The following is a 23678-nucleotide window of genomic DNA, read 5'->3' on the forward strand; positions in this document are numbered from 1 at the left end:
TTTCTGAAAAATTGGCTTACTATAGGTACAGTTAAGCTCAACACACTAAGAGCTGAGACTTAAACCCTCACTCTTTTCAAGTTGCTGAGATTATCCCCACTAGCTTCCTTAAAGTCAAAAGTTCACGTCAATGTGTAGGTTAAATTCACGTTGGTGGAGAGAATCTGCACAACAAATTGCTTGTAATCTCCTTTATCAAGTTTGGCAAAAGAATAATCAGTTACTGTTATAAATCCTTTTCCAACTTATCACTCCTTCAAGAGCCAGAAATAGAAGTGTTCCCAGAGCAAGCATCACATGTCCACGGAGGGATGCTAGGAAGCAGAGTTGGAGATGTTGCATGTTTTCAGGTGTCACACAGCTAAGAACAGCTTTACAGAAACCTTGAATTCTGAAATTGTGTTTATGGGTTATTTTCAAAAACTGTTTTTTGCTTCTTAGTAGAAAGATAGAATCTTGTTTCTAAAAATCTTCAAATCTTGTTTTCAAAAAAACTGTTTTTTTTTCATGAATAGAATATTTAGCATATGCAGACAAAAAAAATGCTACTCTGCAATTAACATGCAATAAACATGTAATTTATTATCACTAACTTCAAGGAAGTGCCATGTTTAAGGAATGATTCCTTGACTTTTGCTTGACTTTCTTACCTGTTCATATCATCTAGATGTTCAGCAGCAAAATAAAAACTTTTGATCTTAGGATGGCAGGCTTTGAATGCACTGTAGAGGAAAAAAATAATTATAAAAAAAGTAATGGTACAACATTTTTTTTTTTTATAAGTTAGCATGGTCACCAAACAATGAGTTCAGATTTCCTGATTTGGTAGAAGCCCCCCAACATGTTATACAAATATAACATCCTTGATCCTTGTGGATCCCTTCCAACACAGAATATTCTATAATTCTTTGATTCTAACATTTAGGATTGTTCCAGTTTTCACTGACTGAAGTACCCCTTTCTAAACAACACTTGAATCATATGTGTATAAGTAGATTGTATACCTACAGTGTAGTACTTTTGGACAAAGTTAACCAGTTAAGGATACAGTTTTATTTACTAGGCAATTTTACAGATATACTGTAGGTGTCCAATTTTTTCTGAACAGAAAATTGACCAAACAATTTATTTAACACAACAGAAAAACTCTAAGTCCTGGTGATTTCTGACATCCTAATGACCTTGACATTACCTTTAGCTCTAATGACTGCATTTCAAACAGAAAAATGTGATGCACTGATTTACTTTTGAAAAGCTGTTATAAATCAACAACGTGTTCTTGAGGTCATTCTAAGCAACGGGCAATTACATCTCATCTTTTCTTTCCACCAAACTAATCAACATGACTAGGCTGAGAGAATTACTGCATTTCATACATAATATGAAATAAATTACTTGAAAGAATTTTGTAACTATGTTGGATAAAGATTTATGGTGAAGTTCTTGAAGATCTAGAAAATGCATCAGAAAGTAATTAATAATTTACAGTACAGAAGAATCATTTTTGCGAATACCCTGATGGTCTCCCTTAAAATAAGAAAATGAAAAAAATGCCTAACAGTCCTGAAGAAAATAAGGAAAACTGAAAGCATGGTATATGAAAAGCAACAGTATCATTTTTCTGAACTACAATGGATTATATATATGTATATATCATATATATAATAATTCCCTTTCTAGACCATTGTTGTTGTTGTTGTTGTTTTTAGGAAAATGGTAATGATGTTCTTCATGTATCATGCTTGCAGTTTTTAATATATGTTTGTATGTGTATGTACATATATATGTGTATATATATATAAACCAGGTATGTGAAATTGAAATCCACAAAAGGTAGCATTAGTGAAAGTAGCATCTAAAAACGAGGCAAAAAGGACTCCTACACTATAGACCATTACACAATGTTATAGAAGTGAAAGCAGATAAGCGGTGACCTCTGCTCAATTTAGAAACACATCAAGTTACTGAGACCCAAAATTTGGCTTAAAGTTGTTACAGCACTTGTCATCTGAATTCTTAGAGTGTTTTTTTTTTTCACTTCATCTGCCACCCAAGGAATGTTAACAACCACATTTTGTATACTACCATCTAGCAAATACTACCAAGTTAAAAACAAAAACAAAAAACAATTCAAGCAGGGTGCAGTTCTGAGAAATAGGTAGAGTTTATGTTGCTGCCCCAAAAAGCATAAAAATGAAGCATTTCAGCAACATAGCCCAAGGACATGGGGCACAATACAATAAACACAAGCTGATATTTCATTTTTTTTTTAAAGGCAATTTTATTTACTGCCATATGAAATCATCACGAAGATCAGAGATCATCCTGAAGAGCTATGTAGACCAACTGATACAAGGTCAGTCTCTTCTTTATAACTGCGTGTACTATAAGTCATATTGTTTTACTTTTGCAATGGCTTTTCTGTACAATTTTCAGTAATTCTACAGGCTTGACAAACTTCAGTCAAATAACAGTAAGAACCATTAGAAGGCAACTTAAAAAGTTTTTCACTCTAAAAATACATTTGTGTGAGAATGCACCTATCACATAACTACATATGCTTGAACATGCATCTAAATCAAAAATGGGTTCATGCAATGGTGCAAACCCAGACACCAGCAAATACAGCTAGGTGAGAAGAAAAGTTACTTTAAAGCTTTAGTTCATACCCCAGAAAGAGAAAATAACTGTCATTCTCTTGTTTTACTCTGCCTCGGGACTGACATACTGTGCCAGCACAGTGTGAGATTATGCAAACTAATTTAAAAAGATGGATGCTTGGACATGAATCTGGAGACTTTTTTTTTTTTTGTGTGTGTGTGGATGGTTTCTTGAGCTTAAAGGTTTCAGACAAAAACCTACAACCCCAAATACAAATACTGTATTTGACTGTTCTGTATGATTTCATTTTGTGATCTAGCGAAATAATCTTTGTAACAAAGTCCATTATGTCACTGTTTAAAGGGAGAACCTTGTTCTTTGTTCCACTTTTTCTATTGTATCATTGTTCCTATTGTATCACTGCATTACTTTTGAGCATACTTACTATTTCTTTCGGCATTCACTAGCTCTGTCAATTTTAAATTCAGGTAGACTGATGAATCCTTCTGCTTTTTCATCCTGCAAAGATAGTTCTAAATAGTACTGTTGTTAAGGTGTCAGAAAAGAAAAATACATACTGAAAACTTAAGGATATTTTCACTTGCCTGCTTCTTACATAAGGAATACCAATGTATGCTCTGCTCTGGCAAACCTCCCACAGAATTCACTGGGACTTTTGCCAAAGTAGTAAGACAGATCCCTTGGTATAAAATACAATTTTAAATACTTGGTTTTCTCAAACAATTTCACAGCTGAACCAACATTTGAAAATATACAAAATGACCAAACATATTCAGGCAATTAGTTACTGTAATTAGTTAATTTCAGGGGAGGATGGACTAATTAGTAAGCAGAAATGCAGTGTACTGTAAGAAATAGGGGGAAAAAGTGACTTAAATATGTGCAGTTTACTATCTTTATTCAATATCACAGCTAGGATATATGACACCTCTTCAGCTACTGTTATCTCTCTCCAGCACATAAAGAAGAAATCTGACCTTCCTTCTCTTTCAAGACTTGCACACAGTTTATTTTATCAGATACTCAATCTTTCTTGACTCTTCACAATTTGAGAGAATTATTTTATGCCACTAATACATCAATACCACAGACTCTCTTATTTGACTGTTGATAACTTTGCATAAGAAATTAATACAAGATCATGAGAATGGAGCTGCAGAAAACACAACTGTATTTTAATGAGTTCCGCAGAATTACGTCTTGTGCTCTCAGAATCTTCACATTAATATATGTTACATATACAGTCTATATGACTATTTGCTTTCTAAAAAATAAATAAATGACACATATTAGCATATAACACCAGAACTGGAGTTGTTCTGTGGGAGGCACAAGGTTGTAAGAATTACTGAGTTCGCAGGTACTTAAAAACAAAAGGAAAAAGAATAAATTTGTTATTTCTTTTTTCTTGCATGGTTGCCTAAGGAAAGGAAAAAATCCATTGGTGAGGTAGATGAAGCTTCAAAAATAACAGTCCCAGAAAGTCAAGGGACCCTGAGGCAGGAGGAAGACAGAGGAACTTAAACCACTGCCTTCTCCAATGGACAGCAGCATGCAATTCAATGGTTCCCTAGACCCATTGGCCTCAGACTGGTCAGTCAATGTTCTTGTAGCTATGAATTTCTGCCCTAATGAAGACCTTGTAGGAGGGAAGATGAGGAGGAGGGAGTTAGGGTTACTGATCTGAAGCTGGGATGAAGGCACAAATGCAATGAGTGTGCGGGAAAACAGGCTTCAGTAGCAACTTGTGGTACAACTTGCTTTCTATATAGGGAGAAGTCTGTGATCAAAATGCTTTAAAAAATTACAAAAAAGCAAAATTAAAATAACGAATGATTAAAATAACAAGTAGGGCAGTCCAAGACTAAGTGCATTCACAGGTTGGCAATGATTTTATCTCAGGATACTTACTAATGAGACTAGCAGGGTTTAAAATTAAAGTTTTCTACCTGACTGGCAAAAGACTTTTCTACTAAAGCTGATATAGATAAGCATGTACAAAGCAAAACATGTTGTACAATCAAAGCTGTACACAATTCAGTTGGGCTGCTCTGGAGATCGTAAGTTCAATGTACATGAGCACTGAAATCATAACAAATACACAAAGAAGGAACAACAGGAGAACGCAACTGAAAAAACAAAAGCATCTGTAATTGCCAGAGCTTTTGATGATTTCACTGGCACACATAAACAAGGAACACTAGGCAGCACATCATTAAAGTTTATACTCTCATGACTAAGCTTGAATGACAAGATTAAGTAACTACCTTTTCCCTTTCAATGGTCTGAGGATAGATTTATTCTAAAATGGTGAGAGCAGGACACTGAAAAGTATGCTTTTTCTCCTCGTAGTAAAAGATAAATTTGAAGGACCAAATCTCCTTAGATTTTAACGGTAATTTAATTAATATCAGTATAATTATTTGGGTGAATAAAGTTTTTTTGCATATATAAGAACTCAAAGCACTGGCTTTCCACAAAACCATGTCAATAGCACTGCACAGGGGATTTGATGAAGCATTGAGCATATAGGCTTACCTCTTCATTGATATACCAATACAGAGATGTATCTTTCAGGACGAACCAATATTTTTTCCATTTCTGGGAGAAATAACTCTTGGCATCTTTCTTCTTCCAAAGCCAGCCTTCACAGTCTCCTCGGCCAAGATCTTTACAAGAGATCCGTCTTTTGCTTTTACCAGGAATAGGAGCTGAAAATAACAATGAGTTGATGTGAAAGTGTTTGGCTTGTCCACTAAATCAACAAGCCAGGTAGCCATAAAGCACTACATACTTGGTTCAGAAAATTAATTAAAATTTTCAACTTCGATATGCCATCATTAAATTACAACAAACCTTTCATTTGGGCCACAAAGATACCTTAAAAAACAAACAAACAAACAAAACAAACAAACAAACAAACAAACAAACAAAAAAAAACAAACACAAGAAACAACAAAGCAAACCCAAACAAAGCAGGTTCAGCAACCCAGAGAGCTCATATTCTATAGATGAGACAAAAAGAGAAAAAGCAATACAGAAAGAGATGATGTAGAGGAAAGGAAGGCAAGATATTTAAGTTAAGAAAAATGGTTATTTATAATTTTCAACAAATTAATACCTCATGTCACATCAAAGCACACAACATATAAATTCATGTAATTTCACACCTAGCTACTAATTGTTTAATAGTCTTGTAAAATAAAACTATGTAAATACTTGATGGATATTCAGAAATCTCTCTTTGTACCTCCTTTTGCAACTAAACATTTGCTAAGGCCTTTGTACTTCTACATCAAAGGAAAACAGTTTACTGAGATATAATTACCAGACAGATAAGGTAATGAGCAATGGCTGCACTGACACATTATCCTCACACAGCTGCAAAAACAGCCCTGGCCCCAAAATATACTACAGTCTACATGTTAAAAAAATTTTAAAAAATCAGTAGTTATATGCTTATAAGGTAAGGGGATATTATGAGACATTGGTAATGGACAACAGCTTCTCAATATGATGTTCAATTAAGTCAATATGTGTTCAACTGAACTATACTTTTGATTGGAGCTAACAAGTTCTAGTTGTTCTAATATAGTTCTGAAGTATTGGCATATGTACACACTCATGCTTTCAATTCCCTTCCAACCAATAACATCAAAACTATAATCAAAATTTTAATTTTTACCTTTGTTCTTCTTTTTACTTTTCTGCTGTAGAGAAGACTGCTGAAATGTCTACAAGAAAATCAAAACAAAAGAAGTGATAATAGAGTGCTTATATGCAACCATATGATTATTATAAAAGCAGTGCAATGTTGCAAACACTAAAGCCATCACTGTTTAACACTTTCAGCCAACAGCCTTCTAGGCTTAAGAAACCTGGCAACTTTGGTCATAAAAAGGTAACATTCTTACAGTTGTAAAGCAAAAGCACACAGTGAAGAATATTAAAATAGGCCACAAATTAGTTTGCCATTAACAACTGAAATTTCTCTATAAAATGGTAAGTCATCTCTCATTCTGTTAATAAGAATAGATTTTTTTTTTTTTGTTTCCTATGACAGTGAAGCTATGTAGCTCTTGCATTTCTAATAGACGGCCTAATTGTGGCCTTCCTGATATAATTGCTTTAGTTCACTGCCTAATGTAGGTTTGAAGGAAGTGGTATGATGGTCTTTGGGACATCAGATATTTAGGTCAGAAACAAGTCTAGTATTTTCAAAGATAACAATAAAATTCTGGTTAATCACAACTGGGAAGGTGTCTTCCAAAACAATATTTTGAAATAGAAAACGCATATATATATTATACTTTTTTACCAGGTTTTGACTAAAAGTATTTCACTCCAGTTGGTCCACTTCTGTGAACTAACTCATTGACTTGGAAATAAGATAGGATGGAAATTATTTCTTTAAGATTGTAACATTAAAAATGGCAATGCATATTAACACATTTCATGTTTGTTTCTGTTAAAAAGTACAAAGGCAGATAATCACTATCGCTCCAGTGAATTAAAAAAAAAAAATCTGTAATTAATCACTTTGGACATTTAATGACACCATTTTAGTTGTTCTGAATTTTAATTTTGTATATAGTTAGACAAATGTATTTGTGCTGAAACTAAGAAAAGACCACATTATAGTGACTAAGCATTAAAACGTTTCAGCTTACCACGAATCAATACAAATATCAAAGCTTTTCTGCCATTTGTTAAAAAATAAATCTAAGCAATAGCACTGAGAGTCCCATGAGCCTGAATCCTGTTCCTAACTGGTAAGACAAACCCTCAGCTCACCTTACAAGACTCTTCAATTTAAAGAGCTGTTTTTCTTTTCATTTTCTCCTCCCCATTTCCTGAGCACCTAAGCTCACATGCAGGAGTATGAGGCTGAGCTTCCAAGGGATGTCTCTCATCGCACAGCTGCAGCATTCCCAAGCAGCAGATACTAACATGTTAATGGTGATAAATTACCAGCAAAACAATGATAATTAAGTGTAATATCAAGAAATTAACTGGCTCAGTAGACATGCTGAACCCTGGTTAGCTGCATCTGAGGAGAGCTACACAACTTATTGCCACCTCAGATGATCAAAATAGGCCTCCACTGGGAAGAAAAAAAAAAAAAGAGAGCGATTGTTTTCTTCCCTGGCTCTTGTCCTTTTCTTCTGCTACTGGTAACAGTTCACTCAACGCATCTCTCAATAAGCTGAGACAGCAATGTTGTCCCAGCTTATGTCACACGAAATATTTCTATACCATGTAGGACTAAGAGGTACCTTTATGGCTCATTGAGGGATAACAGAGTTACGGGGCAGAAGTGAGTAAATAATTCAATTTTTCCTAGATGCTTCAAAAGTCTTACCTAACTGAAAGTTGCTAAAACACACACGCATGCATGCACAAAACCAAAACTTCAGCACTCCTCCTTTAAAAAAGCAGACCAGGTTTATTCTGCTGCTTGACTATTCTGTGCTAATGTTTTCACTGTGCCAAAGGAGAAAAATGCAAACTTCTGCTTGTTTTTCTTAAAAGTGATTCTGAAAGCATATGAGAACATTATCTTCTCTTTAAACATTTTGTCTGCAAACTGAACCTGCAAAAGTGAGCTTGTATTGCTCAACTCCTGACACAGTTTTCGGGAAGAAAGGGTAATGAAAGGGTATCATTTTTTTTATAGGAAGACAGCACATAATTTAGACATCCAGCCATTTTTCCATGCATTACATCATATTGCAAAACGAAGATTTTATTAAATTCAGTTACTATTCTAAATTAGCTCGTTAAATAAAATGATAAGGACACAATCTCCAACTGAGCAAAATTCCTGTGAGCTGTGCAAATGGCTTCAGTGATTTTGGCTTTTGGATTAGACTTAGCTTATTTTATATAGGCTTCAGGCTTCATGTTGGTTTCTTACGAAGAAAACCAGCACCAGCTTTTTTATTTTTTTAAAACGAAAAATTTATAAGCAGTATGCATTAGTTAATACATTTCACTTTCAAACTGATATGATATGTAACTCCCCTTTAACCCCCCCCCCCCCCAAAAAAAAAAAAACAACCAACAACCAACCAACCAAAACAAACCAAAAAAAAACAACACACCAAGTGAAGGTGAAATCTAAAAATGCTTATTCTGGAAAGTCACCAAATGCAACATACTTATCTACAGTCTCTCCCTAGTTACTAGACAGTGAATAAGGCTACCTTCTCAATACCATTTATAATCACAGAATGGATGGGACTTCTGGAGCTTTTATCCTACAACTTGCTAAGAGCAAGGCTTGTTTTTCAGTTGGTGCCAATGATGGTTCATGTTCTTCAGGATCATTTCCAGCCTGGATCCAACTATCTGCAAGTAGGAAGACTCCACAATCTCTTTAAGTCACCTGTCCTGATGTTGGCTACCATAATAGTTCCTTTTTTACAGATTAGTTCTGTGATGTGACAAGTATGGAAATAGCATAAATAATTATTTTTAATGCCACAAACTCTAAAAAATATGGATTCACCCCAAAACTATAAGTTTAGCTGTACTAAAGAAAGTTTGCTGCAAGATACTGCTCAGTCACCCACCCACAAAGCTGGATTACAATGTATGTAAACTGCATTTTGATTCTGAAACCTGAGCTTTGAGCAACTGTTTTCACATGCATCTTGTCCCAGTTTCCAAGAATTCATCTCGCATACTAATTCTGAAAGCAAGAATAAAATTAAATGGAAACAGTGTTCTATACTAAAGAAAGTTGTTAGTAACTCAAAATAACAAATAATATGGAAAAAAAAACTACCACTGAAAAGATGAAATAGATTCCTAACCCAAATGGAAACTTTCATTCCTGAAGAAAATTGACAACTGTTTATTCATATTCTGAATGACATGTTTTCAGTTGCCCAAAAATACAAATACTTTCCATTACCCAAAAGCAAGATAACACTTGATGGAAAACACCCTTGATTACCCTGAGCCTCGGTTATTTGAATGTAATAATTTTATGCTGTAATATGTGTTGTTTGAGCCTGTTGTACTTAATAATATACCAAAACTAAACTCTCTGACAAATGAACACTAAGAAGAGTATAAGAAAATCTTATTTATATACATATATATTTGCTTGCAATATGAGCAGACTCTAAAGCATACATATTTCAAGAGGAAAACAGATTTTTTTTTTTTTTTGACAAAGGTGCTAGCCTACTTCTAGATGGTATTTGTCTGACCTGTTCCAAGGCTTGGCTGCATATCCCATCAGCCACTGGAGATTTCATTATGCACTCAAGAGTCATAACAGCTACTCTGTTCCTGCAACTCTTCATTACCAAACTTGCTATGTGGGTTATATTTACTTTCACACTTTTCAAAATGATTGACAGAGTTCTGAAAGCCCATCAGAAAACTGCACCGGTGTAAATAGCAATCTGCCCTAAGGTATACCTCTCCATGCTGTTAGGATTATAGCATAGTAATGTAACTGCAGAGTCAAAAATTTCCATGTGGAGGTTCACACTCTAAAAAAGAGGTTACCAGCAACCTGTAACTGTGTTTATTCCTTTAGCAAAAAAAAAACCAAAACACTTATAGATGTCGTAGCAAAATCAGCAGGTACATAATCACACATCAGCATCATACTACGTACAGCAGAAAGCTTTCAAGAAATGAGAATATCAGGTTTTTCTCTCATCCTCAAAATCTGCTTTCAGTTTCTTGATTAGTACCAAGACACTTGCATATCTGATCAGAAGGGAAGCAAAACTGAAAGCAAGTCATTAACATTCAGAAGCCTGAAAATATGAATACATTATAGACTACTTAGCAGTAATTTGATAGCTCTCTATTTGGAAAACTTATTTAAATAAAAGTGTTAAATAATTTAAATTTCAATTGGTTTATTGGTTTCATGACAAATAGGAAAGTTAATCAACTGATCTTCCAATATCAATATTAAATCAGAGCAAAACTGCTATCTATAGAGATGGATATATGATAAACTGTGATGACAGAAAATTTCTATTACAGTTGAACCTAAAATAAAAGTAGAAGACAAATGGAAAACAAATGGTTATCAAAACAATTGATTTGAGGGAACTGGTTATTTCACCAAACTTCAAGAATCTGAGGAAGAAATCCAAATACTTGGGGTCAAACTATTCCTCTAATACTTATATAAAAGCTTCTCTAAGAGCTAACATGTGTGTCTGTGACCAATAGAATATGACATCCATGTTCAAAAAATAGATATATTCTAATAATTACACGGACCCTTTCATGGTTATGGAATATGTAGCTTTACTACAAAAGACACCAAATGAAATTTATTTGAAGATCTGTATTGTCCACAGAGCATCGTGCTCAATCTGATGGATCATAAAATCTTCTTTTAGTTATTTCTTTCTTCACATTTTTCTCAGGGATTGTCCACTTAGTCATTTTTGGAAAGTTGGAAGAGAGTACCAGGTTATGGCAATAACAGTCTCCAACTCTTACCTACATTTAAGCTCATTATGGTTGAGAAGGAAAACAGCAGGTGTCTTTATTAGTGTTTTTTTTTTTTTGTTTTTCTTTTAGGCTCAAGTCAAAACCAATTTTTCTCAAGCTGCAAATTTAGGCATTAAGGAACTATTTACAGTCATACAGTTCCTCTCTGTCACTCTAAGATAACTTGCTCTAGTTTGAGCAGAGTAGCTTGCAACATTTCTGATTATTGCAACTTTCTGCTGCAGATAGAAAAGTCAGTATCTGGAAAAAAAAAAGGCAGTTGGTGCTACCAATTTGATCAATCTCTCACACTCAATAATTTGACTACATTGACAATGTTCTGTTTTTGCAGTGTTGATGCACTACATATAAGTTTCTCTGTACTTGGTAGGTTGAGATCCAAAATTTTTGGAGATGAAAAGTGAAAAAGGGGAAAAATTCAAGTCTACTTATTGTCATACTACCCATCACTGTTAACAACTCATACTTAAGAGTCATGTATTCCCAACAATGGCATTTTGCTAAATCTTTTTGTTCATCATCTTGTTTAGTCTCCATTAAGAGCTAAAGATAGGTAGTATTAATCATTTTCAAGTATGTTTATGCAAAACATAGTTTTCAAGGACTTTGTTACAAAGGTATCATGACAGAAGACCTCTGGGATTTCATGAAACCTGAAACCTGCTGCCAGTTAGCAATAGAATTGCATTCACAATAGATAACTCATTTGCAGCAAGGCCAAGTACTGACCTCTTAAGTTTAGCTCTCAAAACAAGCAAAACGATTATAGTCAGCTAGGTCTTTAAGCTATCTGAGTCCAAACAGGGCACCTGCAAGGATTTTTTTCTTTTTTTTAGAACAAGAGCTAAAGCTGAGCCCAGAGAGGAATTTATTAGCATAGGAGAGAGAAGATGAGGCATGAGTTAATGCTCTGAAGGAATCAGTTATCAAGGCTAAGGGTCAGATGAAACATGCTTACTACACAGCTTACTGTGAGGGTGACAGAGCACTGGAACAGGTTGCCCAGGGAATGTGTGGAGTCTCCTTCTCTGGAGATCTCCAGAAGTCCCTTCCAACCTCAACCATTCTGTGATTCTATCACCTACAGCTGAAATAATACAGAGAACCTACTAAAAAGTGGGATGGGGAAAGTCTGTGCTCCAAGTTATGATGTGATTGTTGAGCCACTTTCCATCACCTATCAGTGGAAATGGTCAACTGGAGGTGTCCCAGATAACTGGAGACTTGCTAATGTGATACCTATCTATAAGAAGGGTCGTAAGGAGGACCCAGGGAACTACAGGCCTGTCAGGCTGCCCTCAGTGCCAGGAAAGGTGATGGAACAGGTCATCTTGAATGCAACCATGCAATGTATGCGGGACAGTCTGGGGATCAGGCCCAGTCAGCATGGGTTCATGAAAGGCAAGTCCTGTCTGACCAACCTCATCTTCTTCTACGACTGGGTGACCTGCCTGGTGGATGAGAGAAAGCTTGTTGATGTAGTCTGCCTAGACTTCAGCAAAGCCTTTGACATGGTCTCCCACAGTATACTCCTGGAAAAGCTGGCAGCCCATGGCTTGTACAGGTACACTCTGCTGGGTTAAAAACTGGCTGGACAGCCAGGCCCAGAGAGTGGTGGTGAATGGAGTGAAATCTAGCTGGTCATGAGTGGTGTTCCCCAGGGGTTGGTGTTGGGAACCATCTAACCATCTTCTTTAATACCTTTACTGATGAGGTGGTGGAGTCATTGTCCCTGGGGGTGTTAAAGGAAAGGCTGGATGTGGTCCTTAGGGACATGGTTTAGCAGTAATATTGGTGGTAGGGGGACAGTTGGACCAGATGATCTTGGAGGTCTTTTCCAACCTTAATAATTTTATGATCCTATCTAGGATATTTTTGTGTGTTGACTGGACTTCAGGGACTGCTAAAAGAAAGAACATCTGAAAAAAAAATGTATATTTGAGTTTGGCAAATCTAATCATGTCCGGTCATGGGGGATGTTTTAGGATATGCTACTATTCCTGTATTCACTAACTGTATCTGACTGTACAAATCCTATTGTATTCTGTTTTCATCTTGCATTTTGCTGCTTATTTGTTCATTTTTCATTTGCATTCTGGATTTTGAACTTCTCATATATTCAACATGGTCTAACTTATCTGTGGCTACAAACTATTTAGATGCCAAAAATGGCATCAAGTAGCACTAAGTTGCAAATAAAGTATTTTAATATATTACAAGAGCTCTAGTTTACAAAATGCCTTTAAAAGGAGGGATAGGTAAAATGCAAATACAGTAAATAGGATGGCCAATATGAGAGAAAATCTAATACAAAAGCATAGTGGTGAATTTATGAAAGGAAAGCCAGAAATATTTCCTAAATTCAAGTCACAAGTTGATCACAAAACAGTCATCATACATGAGTAATTCATAAATCTGTAGCAAGTTGGAATCAAAAGTGATTTACAGGCAAAAGACATCACATTGGATTAACAATGCCCCAAAACCTTCAGTCTCACCTCCCCAAAGGAAAATTTATTGGATCAAATCTTGATCTTTTGGCACTTTGGTAATACATACTTTTTCTTTCCCTTCACAGCTCTGTGCTCTTGAGCGCACTCTATAATAAAATATCATGGCTGGATTTAAAAGGACATGCACTGAGCATTCACTGAGGTTCTAGCTAAGACATTTAATACTAAAACACAATATGAACATTATATATGAACAGACTTTTAAATTTGAAGTTTTGTAGTACAAACAAAATGTCAAAAAGCCAGAATCCTTTTACTAAATATCCTGTGGATATTTCTTTTAAATGGCAGGTACTTCAGAGAGAAGCATGAATCACTGGTCCTGTCAAATGGGTTGTGAGGCTCAGACATACGAACAGTCAGTGGGAGAACAGATCCCAGAATGGGCTTGGTATGTTTTCCTATTTTCCTCCTCCTCCTCTACTTTTTCAGTAAGAAAATAAGAATAAGAAAAATAATTACTATAATAACATATAACATAATAAGAATTGTGCTGCTTTGCAAGGTCTTTCAATGTTAAGACCAAATGAATGCATATTTGAAAAAGTTGGTAAAGCATTAGTTTTTGTGGCAGCAGCCAAAAAGTCCATTGCCAACAAGATTTTTTTACATTTAACCTACAACTCATGTTCCTATTCCTATTCATACTCCTACCCCTTTCACACAGAAGCTTTTGAAAGGCATGTAGGAAGTATAAGAGCTACAGTACACGGCTATACCATTTATCATGCATAGTTACAGTTCTGACTGGCTTCCTGTATTTTTGGAGCTCCATCCATTACATCACAACACGTGCAATTTATTAGTGACTGCAAGGATAAACAGTATGTGTCTTGACAGAAACATGCTAAAGAGTTTTTTACTGTTAAACATGGCCATCAACACTGAAGCTTCCCAGTTTCTTGATGTCTGTCCTGATACGGTTATATCGCCTGTGCAGGAATCTCTCCTTATTACTGAGTCTACAAAGGCTGATAAAATCAAAGACATCTAATCCTTTCATATAACTTTTATTATAGCCACCTCTCCAAGAAGAATATTCTAGCTAAGGACAGAACTGTGGTTGTCTGAAATCTGATAGTAAGCACAGATTTCTCTGTTGAAGGATTCTTATTCATTCTCCCATTCCAAATTTTTTTAATGTAATATTGGTGTATTCTGTGGTAAATGTTGCATTTAAGGGATATTTTGCACTAGCCTGACAAAGTTGTTAGCACAACACATGCAAAACTTATGCAAATTAAACTTTATTTATTTTTATTTTGTTTTTAAATCTTCAGGCCATAGCAAGAAAATATCGTTGTCCTAATTTCTACCACCAGGAAAAATTTTTCCTTTTAGCCATGAAGCCATAGGACTCTCTAACTGAAATAAAGCAGCAGTAAAACTTCTGGACAATAATAAAACTTAAATGATTTTGATATGATCAAACATTTTCCTCCACTGTATTTTATACCATCAGAACAAGGACTAAGGCACTGTCATAGCTGCCTGAAGCAAATGAGAATAAAAAGTTCAGCTAGACAAGTGCTGTTAATTAGAATAATTTATTCTGAGATCATTCTTCTGCTTTGCATCTACTCTGAAAAATGTAAGTTTTGTACCTCCCACACTAGTGCAAGTAAGTAATCTAGGAAGTAATCTAGTAAGTAATCTAGGAAGACTTCAGAAAAAATATATTCTTTAATGGCAAATGTCCAAGTTGCATCAGTTGTTCCATTTTGCGCCCATTCTGTGTTCGTTGTTGCATTCATTTAAGCAGGAAAAAGAAACTTAATCATAACCCATTACAGAATAGTACTGAACCCTTTATTTTTATTTCTACTCCCCAGTAATTCCCAGATTCATCTTTTTTTGAATTGAAAGGACCAGTCAGAGAATCACAAAATGCTTGAGGAAGGAGGCACCTGTGAAGATCATCTCCTGTTGACCAAAGCATGGTCATCCAGAGCAGGTTGCTGAGGGCTGTGTCCTGATGGGTTTTGAATATCTCTAAGGACAGAGACTCCACAAACTCTCTGGGCAACCTGCTCCAGTGCTGACGCATCCTCATAGTAAAAACAGCTTTTTTTATGTTTATATGGAATTTCCTGTAATTCAGTTTTTGTCCATTGCCTCTTGTCCTTTCACGAAGCATCAGTGAGAAGAGCCCACCACATGCGTACTCCAAAAACCTCATGGACTGCTTGTGCCCTGCAGTGTTGTTCCTCCAGCAGACATCAGTCAAACAAACCTTGATTGCCCCCTACACCTAGATGCTTTTTGTGGAAGGAGTACATGCACAGATGCTTCTGCAGGAGCTGTTAGAAACACTTCTGAGTATGTCCTTATGCATGATCTCTCTTTCCTATTGCTCAGTCTGGCTGTGCGACAGAGAAAGGTGCAGGGGATGGAGGTACCTTGTAATGAACGAGGGCAGAACTGCTTCAAGGAATATAAACTCTTACAAGTCTCTGTTAGCACTCAGGCATAATATTCTTACAGTAAAAGAAACTGAAAACTCATTTTGACTTTCAATAGTATTACGTTTTTGGTGAAAAAAAGTCAATAAAACAAAATTGTACATTTCTGGAACTAGGAGGTTACAAAGACTTTAGTGGAACAGGAAATGGGCGCATAGGTGTGTGTGAAAGAAGTAGCATTAGCAAAGAAGATACGCAAGACAGTCACTGAAATGCTTTTTTGATCATCTTTAGAAGACAAAGCATACAAGGCCAAATTTGCTCTTATTCAGTAATGAAATATTTGTACTGTTCATCAGGAGAAAACATTATCTACTGGTTACATTACTGTTAAGGACAAGTCATTATAATAATTTTCAAGGCTTGGAGATGTCCCTGCAATTTGTACCCTTCAGGACTAAAATGACATTTCCAGAAAGTAGTGCTTTCAGCCTCTTTATCTGTGGCACCATGCTACCAGGAATAGCTTGCAGTATTAACTGTAGTAATAATTACACATCAGTACTGAATCCAGGTAGCTCTTGACTACCTAGAAATAACACAATATTTAACAGAGTGGAAGTTTCCATGAGGAAATGAGGGAAAGAGTAATTTGTACTGTAGCCATTGCACATTCTGTTAAAACTCATGCCAAACAGTTGGTTGCATCTATGAATTAAGGTAGAAAAATAACAGTCCATTGCAGGATAAAAGTCACATAACTTGCTGGAATTTAGTGAGATTTCCTCTGAACATAAGATGAAACAGCACTTCTTGGAAGGTAGGGAAAGGTAACATTAGGTCTTTTTAATTCTATGCTGGCCATTGCGACCTTATGGGTACAAAACAACTTAAAAAATTAGTTTTACACTTCATTCTGAAGTCAGCAGTCATTAGTGTTAGAAATATTATTTACTAGGGACAATCGGACAATACTTCACAAGTGGACAAAAAGCAGTCACTGTTATATGAAGAATATGAGGGTTTTTTCCTCCACAGTACAGTAACAGATGGATTGACTGACTAACAGATCAGGCACTAAGCAACAAGCACTTCTTTCCAGTAAAACAGAAACATCTTATAAAATAGCTTCTGTTCAGGAGCCACACTGCTGCAAAGATCAATTCTCCTACTAGGTATAACCATACAACTTCCCACGTTTTCTGTCAGTATTAGGCTTGAAGGGGCCACTGTAATGTAAGTGGGGCAGAGGAATAGGGCAGAGATTCCTGCTGAGTCAAAACCACTACTTTGAAAAATCACTGGTTTGGAGACAATTGTGCTGCTTGTCAAAGCATTTTGATCAAATGGTATTCTGAAATGGGAATCTGCTCACCCTTAATTCAAACAACATTTTCACCGTTCAGAGTATAAGATTTCTATAATGTCAAATTTCATGGCACACACCAGTCAACGTCCTTGATCCACTGCTTTCATAATCCTGATATTTCCCTTTTGCAAAAAAGGAGCACAGAGAAGTCAAGACCCAGATCTAACTTGTCATACATGTAACATTCCCCACCATATTGCAGTAATAACTCATGCTGAGTCCACTCTGTACAATGCCTAACTTTTTTACCACTTTTTTGCTACAACATACCATGCTTAATCTCTTTATCAAAGGAGAATAACCAATGGACTAAATCACTTTTTCTGCATTAAAAAATCTCTCAACTGTGCTATTGCGATTGTATCAACTACAGTTAATATAAATTACTGGTGTACAAACAATGTTAATACATACAAAGGTAGAAGTCTCCTATCACATAATAAAAGTAGGATGCAACAAGGAATGATTAAATGAAACAGATAACAGAAAAAATACAGAATGGGGATGTGAAAGGAAATTAGGAAATGTACTGAGCTGGCAGATTTATTAGTCAATAGATTTACATCTCCTGACAATGTAAAATTACACTTTCAGAGCATTATATCATATGAAATAGGGGATAAATCTATACTGGCAGAGCTGGACTAGATGACCTTTACAGTAATTCTCTCACTTTTGAAGAATTCCCCAGCTTCATCATGGAAAGGAATTATAACAGGCCATTTTTTCCCTCATGCTCAGATGCAAAAGAAGATAACAGATAAAATTTAATTATTATTTTTTTTCCACAGAGGAGTTCAATTGTGCTTCATGATGATGACCTATAAACTGATCTCTACAGTGTTTTGCTTTGCTGCAATAGCAATTCTGAATTTTAATAAAAATTACAGAGTATATGGAAATAGATATAAAATCTCCCATATCCAACACCTTCAAATTTCATTTTGGGCAACCAGTTCCACAAGAAGAGAAAACTCATGGTATTGACTAATTCTTTCAAAGAGAAAAAATGTACAGATCTGAAAATATTCTCTCATCTGTGACAAGGATAATATTCCTTGGGAAGAATACAGGTATTATTCCGTATAATTAAAATAATTTAGCACTCCTTCCTGAGGATACAAAATATTACTATTTGACAAACAATATGCTTAAACAGAAGTCAGTATAGAAGCTGTACTTGCACTTCTACTTTCTTGAGTTCAAAGGAGCGAGAATCTAGAACTGAAAAAACAAATGTGAGATTACTGAGACACTTTCACAAGACGAATTTAGTTTAATAGTGATATTACAACAGAAACTATGCCTTAAATCTGGACAAGTTACTATTCTTTCAGTCGTTGCTGAAATCTCTGTATTATCACTCACCTCCAACTTTTTTGGCCATGAGGATAGCCAAACAGTGGAACAGGTTGGCCATGAGTTCATGCAAATTCCATCTTTATTAGTTTTCAAACCCTGACTCGGCAAAGCTTTGAATGGCCTGGTCTGACCTCAGAGCTGAGGTCAGACCTCAGCTCTGCTTTAAAATGAAGACGAGTAGAGACCTCCTGAAGTCCCTCCCAGCCTGAATGTTATCCTAATGCACTTTATAGTGCTTTCTGAGACACGTGTGTTTTCTGTGGCAAAGTCACTAGGAGTGATGACTTTCTCCTGCTGGCAGACTAATCGTAATTTTATTCTCTTTCCTCTCCTTTGTCCAACATTTTTTCTTGGAATTAGGACAACCAGACAATCATTCACACAGTTTACCACCTTTCACTTATCCTATCATCAGCAATTCATGCCCTATTGGAATATGGAGTTTTATAAATTTCTGAATAGGATTAAATGAAAGTGATTAACTGCAATAGTAGAGGACTAAACCCAGGAGGTTCCTCTATCCCTCTATATTGATTATGCTAGTCTAAAAACAATACAATGCCATCTTCTATTAGCAAAAAAATTATATGCTGTTTCTCTCTCTTATCTTTTGCCTCAGAAATATAAAAGAAGTTTTATTTAGGATTTTTACCAAACTAGCTGGAATACCTAGCTTTACTTTTTAGTCTTATGGCTAGCCCAATCACTTCCAACTGTCTCAACTGCCTTATGCAGTTAACTTCTTATTGCTTAACTGTTTCACCATTTTTGTTTGTTTTATATGCCACACAGTTCACTCATGGTCTAGATGAAGTTACTGAATTATTTGCAGTGACATAATTACTACTTTTCTGAATCATAGAATCATTTTGTTTGGAAAAGACCTTCAAGATCACAAAGTCTAACCATCAGCCGGACCTAGTGTGTCCCATCACCAAACCATGTCCTTTAGTATCACATCCACAGGTCTCTTACATACTTCCAGGGATAGGGACTCCACCACTTCTCTGGGCAGCGTGGTCAAATGCTTGACCACCCTCTCCATGAATAAATTCTTCCTGATACCTAATCTAATTCTCCCCTGGCACAACTTGAGACCATTAAATCGTGTGTTATCACTCATCAAGTAAGAGACTGATACCCTCTTTACTGGAACCTCCTTTCAGGTAGTTGTAGAGAGCAATAAGGTCTCCCCTCAGCCCCTTTTTCTCCAGACAAAACATCCCCAGTTCTCCTAACCACTCAATGTAAGACATGTTTTCTAGTCCCTTTACCAGCTTCATTGCTCTTCTCTGGTCACGGTCAAGCAACTCAATGTCCTTCATGTAGTGAGAGGCCCCAAACTGAACACAATAGTGGATGTATGGTCTCATCATTGTCAAGGACAATGGCGTGATCCTTGCTCTAGGCCTGCTGGCCACAGTATTTAATGTAATAAACACAAAGGAAGTTATAAAGTGCTGCATTCAAAAAAAAAGGAAGACATACAGCAACATTTAAATACTTTATTTTAGGAGTGCAGAAGCTAGCCAAAGGCTGGAACCACTGTTCTAGCTTAAGAACATGAGAAATTCTGCTCTTCAGTCTGAATCAGATGCACAAAACCATGAGTCTTCAACTGAAAGAAACTGAACATGTGCCTAGGCATTCATATCTGCCTACAGCTAATAGCACATTTGTGGCTTTGACACATGACAGTGCTTCACATTCATGAAGACACTAGATAAGAACTTTCCATTCTGTTTGTTTTACTCATTATCCCCTTAGTGATACTCGATGTTCTTTCCAGTTGCTTTTCAGAGCAGAAGGCCTTCTACAGCTGATTTATACTAGAGGAAGCTGACATGAGAAACGGATACAAGCTAGGTGCTCATGATGCCACAGCAAAATTGGGTATTCTACCCTGCATTGTACTACATGAAGCATTTTATGAGCACCTTTGCCTCTGAATAGCCATGGAGACTTTTAAAAGAATTCCAAACCAGATTATTCTATAACTGCATATGCTTACGCAGCTCTATTTCTATTGCAGAATGATGAGCTCTTTCCACTTCCACATATATGGATTTAGACATTGGCATGGCTTTATTTCCTGGTTCCATGTTCATTGATGGGAAAATGAACAAGGACTTGAAGCTGTAGGACAGGCCAAAGTGCTCTTGTACGTCCTCATAAGATGGCAAAAAATAAGGTGAAATATGACCAGCATTACCTACAGAAGAAGATACAAATGTAGTAAATGCTCCAGTCACTTTCAAAGAGGGATATCCCAGTGTTTAATTTTGACCAGAGTCAAATTATGCAACTTTCAGAATTTTTATATTATAAGTATTTGAAGGAAGATGAAAGACCATGGCGAAGTGATGATCATTTGAATGCTAAGAAAAATCCTGCAAACACGTATGGAAAATATTTTTCACTATGCACTTAAGTTAAACTGGACTTGGATAGCAACTCCTAGACTTTTATTCTATAGTAATTTTTAGTCAAACTATACACCATTGTGAAAATGGAGAATAAAAAGGAAGAGGGAGCCTTCATTTTTAAACACAACCATAGTTGGACTTCAAACACTGTGAAGGAGAAAATGTACCAACCCCATCTGTTGTAGTGGTACACAGACACTCTAGATTTCTGACACCTCCTTAAAATCTGTGCAATTGCATTTTCATTTTTTTTCCTCTGTAAACTTATTTTTGTTTAATTATAAATATCCATAACAAAAAGTCATAAGACAGAAAATCTTTAAATACTGTAATGCATACAATTGTAATTAACTGCTAGTTTTTCTGTTTTGTGATTCTATTTATCTATTGTAAACTGCCTTCTGTTATATAGTGCTTATTAGATGCCATTTCTATTCAGAATACTTCTGCAATAAATTGATGGACAGCTTGTGCAAAATTTTATTAGGGAACTCATGCACGCATGTTCTGCAGTCTCTTAAGTGCTAGCTACTGTATACTACAATTAAAAGGTTTCATAAATACATGCCTGTTGGATTCAATATGTTTTATTAAAAGAAACAGAGGGACTTCAAGTACCTTCTCATTTTGCTTTTGGCTAGGAGGAGTAGGAAGATTAAGAGAAAATCAACCACCTAGGAAGAGATAGCTTTTAAAGTTTTCAAAATTAGGAACTTTTGGTAAATTGTTCTCTGTATTGAGAACATCCAAACACATACATTTTGAATTGAACTTTTAAAAACATTTTTCTGTATTTTACTCTGGAGGGGTGGGTGAGAAACTAAAATACCTGGAAATATGCATCCTTTAAGTAGAAAAGATGTTATTTTTCTTAAAAGTAGCTGTCTCCTTTCCAATTTATTATCATCTAAAAACTGATTTTTTACAACAGGTTCATAAACAAATGTTCTTCAGTTACGGTAGGTTCAACAAGATCACTGTTGCAACCAATTGAATTCTATGAGTTCAGACAGATGTTGACCCACCAACTCTGCTGAGCAAACCCACTGGGCTGAGCTGTTACAGCAACCTCATGAGAAAAAGAGCCTAAAATTATGACCCTGGCTAAATCCCTCACGTGCATTGCCACTGAGCTGCAATCCAACCATGTGGATAATTGTAAATTCCTAAAGAGGAGGAAAGTAAGGTTGCTGAATATGTATAAATTTCATTGAATTTGCAGGGAAAAAAACCAAACAAACAAACAAAAAACTGATTAATTTTTTTCTTCATTTAAAACTGAAATATTAAAGATAATGCATGCGTACATATGGACATGATTATGAAAAGTATCTTCAGCAAAATTCCTCTCAAACAAATACTGAATTTCTTTCCTGCACCTGCTCCTGAACCACCTGGTTCCAGATGTGTGATCTTTAAATTGTACATCTTGCTACTAAACTAACTTTGTTTTCAAATACAATTAAAATGACTATGAAAATTACTGTAGTTCCTGGGTTAAACAATTTTAAATAAACTGGTTATCTGCAAAATGAGAAGCTTTAAAACCCTTTTGGTTTACTTTTCCTGTGACAAGTAAGTCATCAGGTATTGTTTAATACATACAAAGAAGTGAGCAGGTAGGAAGGCTCAGGGGAGAAGGGCAATAATGTGGCATATGTTGGGAAAAAGTTTGTAAGCAAGGTTGCTTTTTCTTGTATAACCCCATGCTATAGGCTGCAACCTGCTCTTCCCATAGCAGTGTTGTTTCTAGATTAACAGAAAGGTGTATGAATCTAGAAAGGAGCTTATTATTATTAACTCGATGCAGAACTTCTTCTGACTCATGACACAATCTCCCTCCTAAATAACTATATTATTTTTCTGTAACAAAAACAAAGCACAATGCACTAAGGAAATACCTATACAGAATAATATAATGAACTTAAAAAGCTATAATCATGTGTCAGAGATTTCATCTCTTGTGCCCCAAAGGTCCAAGACAATTTTAACTGCACCATTTTGTATCTACAACAACAGATCACTTTGAACACCTGCTTGCACACTAGATTAGCAGCAGCTCAAACTGTTTGTCTTGGCTTAATAAAAAACATTAACTCTCTGTGTTGGTATTTCTTCAGCAGTACTGAGGAGGAAAAATATAATGCAAAAACAACAACTTGGCAAGATACCAATGTATGCTGGAAGTGTTTTCTGGAATGGAAAACAAAACAAAGCAAAGTGGTGAAGAGATTTTGTAAACGAGGATTTAAAATGCTGTAAGTAGATACAAGAATACAATTTAGTTTTTATTTTGCTTTTATACTGTTTGTATCAGTTATATTCAGTGGACATAGTTAGATGCAGTTCACTTTTCAAGGTCGTAACTGAAATGCTCCCTTGACCAGAGTTTTTGATTGTCAAGGCAGGTCAATGACATAAACAAAATTACTAAAACCAGTAATTTTATGCAAATTTAGTATACTGACATTCAAGAAAATGCTAGACT

At 35.7% G+C, this 23678-nt stretch overlaps 1 protein-coding gene across 9 annotated transcripts in view; it reads right to left on the bottom strand.

Moving 5' to 3' along the window:
• Positions 1-23678, bottom strand: part of CNKSR2 (connector enhancer of kinase suppressor of Ras 2) — a 221638-nt gene that overhangs the window by 51976 nt on the left and 145984 nt on the right. For all 9 annotated transcript variants that reach the window (XM_068687529.1, XM_068687500.1, XM_068687519.1 and 6 more), the window contains 4 exons: positions 6308-6356; positions 5161-5333; positions 3047-3120; positions 651-722 (listed from right to left, as the gene is read on the bottom strand). In XM_068687529.1, the coding sequence (XP_068543630.1) occupies positions 651-722; positions 3047-3120; positions 5161-5333; positions 6308-6356 (368 nt within the window). The remainder of the gene's footprint in view (positions 1-650; positions 723-3046; positions 3121-5160; positions 5334-6307; positions 6357-23678) is intronic.

This window comes from Anas acuta, chromosome 1 (assembly GCF_963932015.1).
Source record: "Anas acuta chromosome 1, bAnaAcu1.1, whole genome shotgun sequence".
Taxonomy (NCBI): domain Eukaryota; kingdom Metazoa; phylum Chordata; class Aves; order Anseriformes; family Anatidae; genus Anas; species Anas acuta.